The sequence below is a fragment of the Tyto alba genome, unplaced genomic scaffold (genome assembly GCF_018691265.1).
Source record: "Tyto alba isolate M040663 unplaced genomic scaffold, T.alba_DEE_v4.0 Super-Scaffold_44, whole genome shotgun sequence".
NCBI lineage: Eukaryota > Metazoa > Chordata > Aves > Strigiformes > Tytonidae > Tyto > Tyto alba.
The window spans coordinates 2,602,044-2,612,715 of record NW_024881320.1 but is presented as its reverse complement, the minus strand read 5'-3'; the positions used below and the strand labels follow the sequence as shown (position 1 = coordinate 2,612,715).

General features: G+C 44.6%; 2 protein-coding genes across 3 annotated transcripts in view; both read right to left on the bottom strand.

Moving 5' to 3' along the window:
* Nucleotides 1–214: 214 nt before the first annotated feature.
* Nucleotides 215–5,370, bottom strand: ERP29 (endoplasmic reticulum protein 29). The gene is made up of 3 exons (XM_033008395.2): nucleotides 5,190–5,370; nucleotides 3,296–3,434; nucleotides 215–2,112 (listed from the first exon to the last, which is right to left on the bottom strand). Exons 1-3 carry the CDS (start codon nucleotides 5,313–5,315, stop codon nucleotides 1,610–1,612), a joined length of 768 nt encoding a protein of 255 aa, XP_032864286.2. The 5' UTR covers nucleotides 5,316–5,370; the 3' UTR covers nucleotides 215–1,609.
* Nucleotides 5,371–5,963: 593 nt separating this feature from the next.
* Nucleotides 5,964–10,672, bottom strand: part of NAA25 (N-alpha-acetyltransferase 25, NatB auxiliary subunit) — a 32,186-nt gene continuing 27,477 nt past the window's right edge. For both annotated transcript variants that reach the window (XM_033008272.2, XM_033008273.2), the window contains exon 24: nucleotides 5,964–9,224. In XM_033008272.2, the coding sequence (XP_032864163.1) occupies nucleotides 9,102–9,224 (123 nt within the window). In that variant the 3' untranslated portion in view covers nucleotides 5,964–9,101. The remainder of the gene's footprint in view (nucleotides 9,225–10,672) is intronic.

Genomic DNA, 10,672 nt, shown 5'->3' with positions numbered 1-10,672 from the left:
CGGGAAGAGTGTCCTTCAACTCCCGGCCTGCCCGGGGGCCTGCCTCCCCAGATAACGGGGAGAAGGCGCCAGGGCACCGTCTCACCGCTTCGTGTAAACCCTTCACTGCCGGGCCATGTCTTTTGCTTCTCAGGGGCATCAGCATCAGCCTTTCCTTCCCCTCTAACCGCAGAAACCTGCACCAGTTTCTCTAGGAAGCAGTTTAAGAAGCAGCTTTAACTGGAACCACTTATTTTTTTTTATTATAGCATTATTAATACATTTTATCTCGCAGCAGTATCTGCTCCTTGTACCCACGCCAGGATTCAAAAGGCAGCAAAGCTCCCACAGAAACCAGTTTTGCTTAGCTTAAAGCATTGTCTTAAGGTAAAACATTCAGGTGTTTTTCTTTTCAACTCTATAACCCTGGTCAGATGTACAGCATTTGAATTCCACACATCGTGAACAGCACATGCAGCATCAAGTTTTGAGGACTGAGCTGATCTCTGGGCCAGGTATCTCTAAATTGCACAGATGGAACTTCTAGGGGCACAAATACTTGTGCTTCCTGTTATAAGACCTCATTTTCAAATACTTAAAACTACCAAATGCTGATGAAGATTTAGCTTGACAGTGTCAGTTGCTTCTTAAGAAGATGCTGGAGAAAATCTTTTGTTCATCTTAACTATGGCTTGACACTTTCAGATGTCCTTACTGGTCTCACCTTCCCCCTTATTTTAAACCTGGAAAATGAAGCTTGAATGAGAAGGACAGGCAAAATGCACAGGCGCTGCATGTGCTCTTCAACCATGAGAACTCACCCAACTTTACCTCTGAAAAAACAGGTTTTTGCACAAACTGGTAACACTAAGTGTAATAGCACCTGAGGAAGACTCTGCCCTTGCTCAGAACATAAATCTCTCGCTCTGTCAGGGTACCACAAAAGATTTCAGGAGAACGTTTGCTGAAATGGCTGCTCCAGACAGAAGATGAGGGACAAGTTCTGATACGTGGAGGACCTGTCTTCACTATGCCTCCCAGCATTTGGCCAATACCCAAGCCAAACAGAGACAGGAGCCACTGAAGAAGGCAGAAAACCGAAACTCCATGTCTCTTAGTCAACAACAGGTAAGGAGAACAAGACTCAGAGAAGGAGCCCTATTGGTAAAACAAAAGCTAGGAGGAGGGGTAGATTAATGAGCATAAAACCCAAGAACACTAAGAACAGGGAAAGGCAGGGATGTGAGGGGCACCCTATCTGTACCTTTTACAACATGTAGGATGGAATGCAAGAGTGAATTTTGTTGTTTGTTTGCCAGGGAACGGCTGTAAAAACCACCAGGAATGTGCTTCAGGCCAATCTAGTGCTTGTTTTTTTTTTTTTTTTCTGTCTACTTTAACACTGTTATTGAATAGTATTATACAACACTGGTGTCTTGCTTTGAGGTGGTTTTTCCAACATTTAGAATACTGTGTTTTTAAGGAATGTCTTCCTCTTTGTCTTCTAAACTGAGAATACCAGAAGGAAATCTGCTGCTCTCTTGAAGTCAGCGGGAAGTTTGTTTGCATAAGGAGAACTGGTTAGGACTCTTGACAGTGTTTCACAGCTTGTACAAAGTTCTCCAACATATTAGAGCTCATCTTTTTCATTATTCTTCTTCATGAAAGAAGCAAGGATATTGAGGCTCTTCTGGAGCTCTTCCTTTTTTCCATCACTCATTTTGTTCTTCTCAATCAGTTTTGTGATTCGGACGACTTCATTAGCAGCAAACTCCTCTCCCTGCTCCAGTATCTTGCTCATAATTTTCAAGTACTGCTCAGCTGACTTCTTCTCAGTTTCCTTTGTTTTTTCTAAACTCTCTTGCCCCTTCTTCAGGAGGGACTGGCGTTCTGATTTCTCAGTGGTGCTCACAAACTTGCTGGCCAGCATGTCGTACTCTTTCAGGCAGCCTGGCATCCCCAGATAGATGCCGTTACTCTTCAGCCAGCGCTGAATAGCCCCGGCCTTGATGTGGCCACTGTAAGGTAAGGGATTGTCGAAGTCACCATCCTGGAACAAGTAAAAAACTGGAAATTTCTCCTTATCCAGCTTGTACTTTTCTCCCAGCTCAGTGTTCAGTTTATCACCATAATCTGTCATGAGAAAATGAAACACAGAAATGCACAGTATGTTAATCAAAAGAAAAAATTAATTTAGGATTCTCTCCTATACAAACCAACAAATATTCGTCTCCAAAGTTTTAACATGTCCTAATAACCTCTTTGGCACAAAATGCCATACACTGAAACAAAAACACCCCAGAAAATCACTCATGCAAGGCAAACCATCAGGTTTTCCAAAGAAAAATACAAGGTTCTAATGGTGATTTGATGTGACTGTGATAGCGTAACTGGCAGGACCTCTACGTACACACCCTGCCCTCCTTGTGGGAAATTGCCTTTTGTTCCCTCATTTTGATCTATCCATTCATTTCTATGTGCAGAGAGTGTGCACTAACATGTTTTAGTTCTGACAGCGTGCCAAGCTACAAGATATTTTCTCATCTTACATAAATTGCCTTTATTCTTGAGGACAGAAAACATGTACCTAAGAGATTTCAACTATACTATTTAGCCATGTGTGTTTAGAGATGTCAGTGTGGGTGAAAGTTTCCCGTTTGACAATTCCTCTAAGCTTAAATTCTTAACTCTACCTACAAAGCAAGAGCGAGTAAGGTGACAGTGATCCATTCTTCACTGCTTTTCTCTTGAAGCCAATTGCAAGAGTGAGTAAGGTGACAGTGATCCATTCTTCACTGCTTTTCTCTTGAAGCCAATTGCAAGGACAAGTTCCACCAGCCATAGTGCAAGGACCACTTTCTGTGCTTCACCAGCAATAAACAGAGGGTTTGCTACAATTAATTAATCGTATTACATATGCTTTGTTTGACCAGGTTTGTGGCTAAAGAACAATTCTTGTAAAGCCTGTTCCCTAGAAAAGGACGAAAAGGTTTCTCTCAGCAAGGAAAGAAAAACCATAAAGACAAAAAGTGCTATGAATGAGGAGGATGGCATCCAGTTTAGCAGTGTGGGCTGACTCGCTTCATTAACCCGCCCGCCCGCCAAAAGGAGATCAGCAGCACTCCTACGCTCGTGGCAGGAGGCACAGTGGCAGAGCTCTGCCCCCAGCCAGAGCACGTGCTTTGATCTGACAGGGCTGGGCCCATCTCATTTCTCACTATCAGAATTACCTCAGAGCCTCTTTTTATCAGAAACTGCAGCGATGTTTATTCCCTCCACCAACCCACACTGCGCTAATATTCCCAGAGTTCCTCACCTGATATTCCCACTTCAGCCACCAGAAGATCATCACTGGAGCCTGAGCTCTCTGCCAGCTTTTTAAACTCATCTTGTTTCTCGCCATACGGATATTGTGTATCAAATTTCACAAGGACAAATTTATGCTTTGGAACTACCTAAAACAAGAAGAACAACAACAAAAAAAAAGATAAAACTTTAACATTTCAAGTTTGAGCAATCCACAAGTCACCTAAGATTGCTTTAGCTTGTTCTTTTCCTGTGCAATGAGTAGATGCAGAGGGAGAGTGGAAATTTTATAATTATGGCCTTTCAGAAATGACTCACTGCAGTGTGGAGGAAAGACTGAGCTTTGGGTGTATGTGTTCCTACACTAGATGATAAAGATGGTACGTGGTAGGTTTGGGGGATCTGATAATGCCTTTAATTATATACGATTTGCTTATTGTAAATCTGATTAGCATCTTGGAGTGAAGTCTGCTAAACAATTTCCAGTGGGACATTAAGAGAGAGGCCAAATCTAATGTGATTCGGATGCGCCCCAGCATGAGCTCTTCGCTGCCAGGGGAGGGAGCAGAGGTGCTGGAGGTGCTCTACTGTTTCAGGGAATGGAGAATTCCTGTTTTCATCGATTCCTCTTCACTCGTGCCGTTGCTTCTGAATTTTGCTCTGCTCAGCTGACGTCCTATCAAGTGAGCTTGGAAATGGAATCTGTCACCTGGTTTGGGATTTTTTTTTTTAATTTTTTTTCTCCCTCCAGGAGAAGACCTTGCAAAACCTTTTTTTTCTAGGGAACAGGGCCATGTTGCAACACAGGTCCCAACCTACAAAGTGCAGCGCCAGCACTGCTCAGGCACTGACACAACAACTGGTTGCAACAGTCAACAGAAGCCTTCAGTCCTGGGCAGCCGATCATATTATTTACTGTCCTGGTAAGAAGTGAGCATGGCAAGTGTTCCAGCTTTGGCATTTCTGCTGGTCTTTTAAAGTCCCTCTTGCAGCGTTCTGCCAATTACTTCAAATTCTTCTTACTGCAGAGTTGGAAACTCCTGAGGGTTGTACTCTGTCACAGCAGAAAAATCAAGCAGGGGGCTGGCATGTAGCAAGAAATCCTTGCTCACACCTGAGCAGTTTGCTTAGGGCAGATACTTTTCCAACAGCTCGGCCGACTGTTGTCTCTTCAGCTCACCCTGATGCAGCACACAATTTAATCCTGCCATACCACCAGACCCTTGCGACAGGCACCTCGCCATCTGCCTCGGGCTGGGCCTCGGCGCCCGTCGCAGCACTAGTTGCTCCCGACATCAAAATCCTGCCAGGCAGACACCTTCTTTTCTAAGTGATGTAGAGGGGAAAAAAAAAAAAAAAAAACAAAAAAAAAAAAAAAAAAAACCAAACAAACAGTGCGAGAAAGTCTGGGAGATGCTTGTTGCTCTGTCTGTCGTGAATAAAAAGAGACCGGCCCGAGCTGAGAGCGCTGCCGCGGGGCTGCCCGGGCTCACCGGCAACAGGCAGTGCCCCCGCCCGCTGAGCCGCGGGGAGCCGGCCTGGCCCGGGGCCCCCCCCTCCGCAGAGCTGCCCCGGCTCCACTTGGACCGCGCCGATTGGCTGCCCGCCGCGCCTGCCGCTCTCCTACTGGCTGCGGCGCGGCGGGCCCGCCTCCTCGGCCACTCCGCCGGCGCTCCGCGGGGCCGGTGGATGAGGGAAATGGAAGGGGGAGCGGGGGCGGCCGCTCGTTACCTCCGGTGTCCCCCCGCCCTGTCTCCCCCCCAGCGTTCCGAGGCTGCCCGCTGGTCGCTACACCGTGGCGGTGCACATGGCCGCCGCGCTCCCGCAGCGGCCGTCCGCCACCCCCCCCCCCCCCCCCAAGCGCTCCACAAACCCCGGGAGCGCCTCAGCGGCGCAGGCCGTACCTTGAAGAAGGTGATGGAGTCGAGGGGCACGGAGCCCTTGGTGTGCAGCGCGGTGCTGCCGCCGGGCAGCGCCAGGCCGAGCAGGCAGAGGAGGAGGAGGGAGCCGGCGGCAGCCGCCGCAGCCATGGCGGAGCGCGGATGGAGCGGGGAGGCCGCGGCCACGTGACCACGGGGGCTCGCCCCGCCCCGGGGGTGGGGCGGGTCCGCGGAGATAACGCGAGGTGCTTTTACGCCGCGCAACCCGCCGCGTCCCTCGCTCAGCTGCAAATTGAGAGGAAGATGAAGGCAGGTGGAAGGGCTGGTGCGGGATCGGGCCAGGCAGGGAGGAGCAGAGACCGGCTGGTGTCTAAATCTCTGTGTTTATAGACAGCGGCACGCCAGGCAGGGTGGCCGCTGCCCTCGCTTTGCCACTTGTGTTGCCGGAGGAGAGCTCTTGCGCACTGCCAGCCCTGTGATGATCGCGGAAAGCCAGGTTGAAGCGCAAGCAAGCAACGCCCAAAGCCTGAACAAGCAGGTTGAGAGATGATCATGTCAAAGAACAGACACATCCAAGCGCCAGCCCCCAGCAGACATAATTCTGAACCCAGACCACCTGTGGAAAGCAATGAGCGTTTCCCCCCCGCCTTTCCTCTTTGCAGGTAACTTCAGTTTCTTCTTGCCCTGCACCAGGATAATCTGGCTTCACCAAGGGGCTGGTGAAGGTATACAGCGTAGGTCTGCACCTCAATCACTTCCAAACCACCCAGACAGAAAAATGAGAGGCAGCAATACTGATTTGTAACGAAACTGACTTTTATATAAATTATAAACCCATCCAGTTTAAAGCAGATCAGGTGCAGTTGTGTCACTTAAGTCCGTAGAAGGCTGAGGCATACATCTCTTCTACAGTCATAAATTAACAATGAATAGTCAAGGAAGAGAAAGTTCAAATAAGGCTGCAGATACAACAACAAAAAAAACCCCTCTAAGATTACTAGCGGTTAAAATAAAGTCATGATTATCAATGATTGCAAAATATAAATGCAATTTTTGAACAGTTAAAATGTACAAAAATGATGGGCAACACAAACGCGTTGTACATTTTGTCCTGGATGTAGACAAAGCAGGGTAGGAGACTTCTGACTTTGATCTACATCAGACACTGATTTTGAGCAAAGAGGAGTTGAGGAAACCTGTAAAAGGATCGTGGCTCATGATCCCAGTAGTATAAAAGCAGTATTTTTTCAGTCTGTAAACAGTAGTCTTGGTAGCTTCTTCTAAGTATGTTTTTCAATTCATCACCAAAAAAAAAAAAAATCTGAAACAAAAACAAATCCCAAGATCAGAAGAGGGGGAACAGCAGCAACGGGTTATAGCTTGAATTTCTTACCAGGTTCCTGTGGGACATATTCTGGAAGGGAAATGCTCTTTCGTAAGAAATATATATTTAACTGTACACAATTTATAGGGGGAGAGAAGTTCTCCCTCACCCAAGCCCCAAAACAATCAGTACACAATCATTTTTGTACAGTTTCCTCCTATAGAGAAACTACAGCTCAGGAAGAGATGGCATCTGGTTTTATAAAACACTGAGTAATCCAAAAATTGTTTGACAAGCTTATCATTTGCCAGTGGCTGGAACTGGAAACGGGACAGCAGCTAGCACTGAGAAGCAGTCTATTCCTCTGTGCTGGCACGGGGATGGTTTGAGTGACCGGCCCACGCTGTGCCTGCACCGTGTCAAATGCTGCGATGGGAAGCAAGAACAAGTCATGGTTCCATCCCTTCTCAGACTTTGCTTCAGATGACACATGTCCACAATCCCCCCGCAGCAGTTTCAATTCTGCTTTTAAGGGAGCTGATGCAGAAAACCTTTTTTTAAAGCAAGTTCTGCTTTCAGGCACATGGGAGGATTTAAAAAGCTTGGTTACATTAACCTTACACTTACATTTTCACCATTGCTTATTGATACGACTGGTTGAGTTCAACCTGTTGTAGCAGCAGTGGAAAGAAACTCCAGCATAAATCAGCCCCTGGACTGTCCCCTCTGGATGAGGGTGCTCCATCAACTTTACGTCCAATGCTGGTGTTTGGGCGAAGCTCCCTCGAGTTAGCAGTGCCGGGGGAGGGAGGGGATAGGAACATCAGCAACAGCCATTTGCTTCCTTGAATGAGAAGGGACAGTGCAGATTTCTGGCTCAGTGCTTCTCTGTGAATGGCATCACCTCAGCAATGGGACTGTTTCCACTTACCCTACACACTTTAAAGCATCAACTCAGTCATCAGTCTTGCTTTAATTTAAGGAGCACACCTTTCTTCCAAAAAAAGTATTTCTATACAACATAGAAGAGTTCATTCTTTTTTTTTTCTTTTTTCTCTTTTTCTTTTCCAGGAAAAGTATTACTATAAAACAGACTTAACACATTTCAGTATTCCTCCAGCCCAGAGCACTTACCAGACACTGCAATTAAACCATCAGGACATCCATTACAATTTGGACAATTTGCAGACATTCTTCTTTCCCTTTCAGGATGGGACAAAGTAAAACTAAATCCAGCAAGAGCAGCTTTTTTTTTTTTTTTTTTTTTTTTTATACAGGGGATTTATTTTAAAAAAATACTCTCATCAACATTCTAGCATTACTAACAAAACATAGAAGAGATGACAAAGGTAAGATTGTCAGCTCTCTTAAAACTTTAAATATAGACTTGAGATACTAGCTGCTTTATATCAGAAGATGAGGAATCTGTAAAGTCTGACCTGTCCCTTGTATTGCAGGTACATGTACCTTTTTTTGCCTCCCAATTTTAGGCTGCATTACTCCTTCAAAACAAAAAAACCCAGCAGAAATGCAGATTCAGTGAGTGGGGGCAGATGATGCGACTGCACTTTCTAACAAAATGCCTAATGAGCTAGTACTTGAATAATGAAAGATCAACTGCAAAAAGCAAGCATACAGTTACAAAAAGTATTCTCAGCCTCATACCACAGCGGAAGCAAAAGTTACCTCTGCCAACTTAAAACCAAAGCCAATAGGATTTAATTTCTATTAAAATATTTAAGTCTTAAAGTTTCAGTAATCTAAATACACTTTTTAAAAGTCATGATGATTGCTGTTTTACATTAAACTGACATGAAACCAGACTGCAGTGTCAGACTTCACTGCACCTATTATATACACAAGGTCTCTCAGTTTGTCTTTTTTTGCTGAAACACTGATTCCCATCTCTCTCTCTAAAGCTTAACAGCCAAGTTTGCTCCTCATCAAGTTTGTATTTTCTCTGAACGGTGAAAACAACCTGTGTGTACACTGAAACCACCACCTCTTCCCCCCTGCGCTGGAGGGCTGGGCTCTGCTGGAAGGCTGGATGATGAGGGTGTTCCTCCAGCGCAGCCTCCCCTCTCCCTGCTGGACCAACACATGGAATTAATTCAGTGGGACCAGGTGGCTTGCAGACAAAATAGGCAACTCCAAAACGGCTCACTTCACTGGAGGTGGCTGAATGCGGGCATCTACAATTTCTGCATTTCTAAGGCAAGGACCATACAAAAATTATAAACACTGTATGGTGATGAAAATACAATTCCTTTGAGATATATGCTTTACACTGGATTTCTATTGCTGCTTCTAAAGACCATCTCCAGTTGTTTCTAGAGATCAAAAGGGAAGAAAGTTAATTTTCTCCTGTTGCAATATACTTATGAACATGTATAAAAAGTGGTCAAGCCCCGATAAGGGTCCCTGCTTCTCGTTTATGTACAATAATTTAAATCAGCTCAATACATCTGTAATACCTAAAAAAATTGTTTTATGATTTTAAGTCCTTCATGCATTATGAGGAAGTTCGGGATTAAAGTGATGGTATATTGGATGTTGCTTCTGTCTGGGACTCTGGTGTCACTCCCCTGTGGAGCCAGTCAAGGATGCATTTCTCAAATCTTTAGTTTTTTAATGGTATCGAGTCTCTTTTTCAGCAGCTCTCCAATTTCCTGAACCGAGTGATGGTAACTGCTCTGGACCTTCCCTTGCACAGTCTTTGTAAACTTTTTTTCTTCCTGCAAAATGCAAGAGAAATCATTCACTCCACTGCGATTGTTTAAATCCTCCCAGCAAATTTCCCCCACCATCTCAAACACTGATAAGAAATTCATGAGGACCACAGTGTAAGTTTACAAAGTGAATGTCATCAGCACAGAATAAGCAGCACCTGCTCAGCACCAATAATTCCTGCAGACACTGGTATTGCCAAGACAGGGCTGGTAGCACATCAACATTTCTGCACAAGGATGTTTCCCGAAGTTTTGAAAAGTATTTGTGGCTGAAATTGAGAGTGTATGTAGCATTTTACTTTAGTCAGCATTTATTAAAGTAGAGATTTTCTTATACAGAAAAGTGAAGTCAAACAGCAAATGAATGCTGACCAGCTAAGAGACTCTTACATCAAATTCCAAAGCACAGAATTTTTACTAATTATTAGAACTTTTTCAAAAACTCTAAACACAGAGCTGCAAACACAGCTCCAAGTCTGAGCAGAGCTATACAGACTGCATTTATCAGGATTTACTGCAGCAATGCCAAGCAACAAACAGAATAGCAAACATCATGAACAAACACAGGAAAAGCTGCAGACTCCCACAGATGCTTCTGCTCAAATCCATGTGTTAATGGTAATTTTTTCCAGATCTGCCTTGTGTAGTGATTTGATGCCCTGCATCAAAGGGAAGATGGAGGAATTTGCCAACTCAGTGAGGAACCAGAAAAATTACAAAGATCAACAATTACCTGAAAGTGTCTTATCCCTCTAAAGTGAAAATTCTTTGATGATATTAAGAAAACGTACTTTCTAGCTTTTATTCAAATTTGCATTAATTACAGTCCAAGGAATTTCCTTGCTATCAGTTTTTGCAGTATCTTTTTTTAATATATATTTGCGATACTTCTACATCAGCCTCATACAGCAACAAGACACGGGCAATGTTAAATAATGTGCTATGAAATGAACATGACAGTAACTGAAAAAAATACAAGCTGGCTAACAGCAGCTTATGTAGACAGAAATGCAGTTCTGAAATAGATGGGTACAGCTTTTAAATCCTTCACAATTCAAAAGCCTTCATATCTCCCACCTAGACAAACCTGAACTCCAATGCCTTGTAGGCCAAATTTCCCATTTTAGGTAACATACTGGAGACCTGGTTTTGTCTTAAATGCAGATTCCAAATTGAATTTATGGGGGTCCTGGGTAACACAACTTCTGCCTGTGCTTTTTCCCACTCAGTCTCTCCCACCCCCTAAATGAATTTACCCTCTTAAACCTTTCTCCTGTAATCTACAATCCTCCTTTGACATGGAGCATGACTCACCACTCCCTCAGCCCCTCTCCCCTGTGTATCAAAAGATGATGTCTATTCCACCACTCTGCTATGTTGTACCTTTTAACCCCACCTGTGTTTCAAGAGAACCATAAAGGAAATTCCAATTCTATGCTTTCAGTCACCTCAAG

Bases quoted from the DNA above. Each gene is read 5' to 3' on its own strand.
- ERP29 (XM_033008395.2), bottom strand. From the start codon at position 5,315: ATGGCTGCGGCGGCTGCCGCCGGCTCCCTCCTCCTCCTCTGCCTGCTC. The intron at 3,435-5,189 runs GTACGGCCTGCG...TTCTTGTTTTAG, and splicing joins ACTCCATCACCTTCTTCAAG to GTAGTTCCAAAGCATAAATT. The intron at 2,113-3,295 runs GTGAGGAACTCT...TTCTCATGACAG, and splicing joins GGCTGAAGTGGGAATATCAG to ATTATGGTGATAAACTGAAC.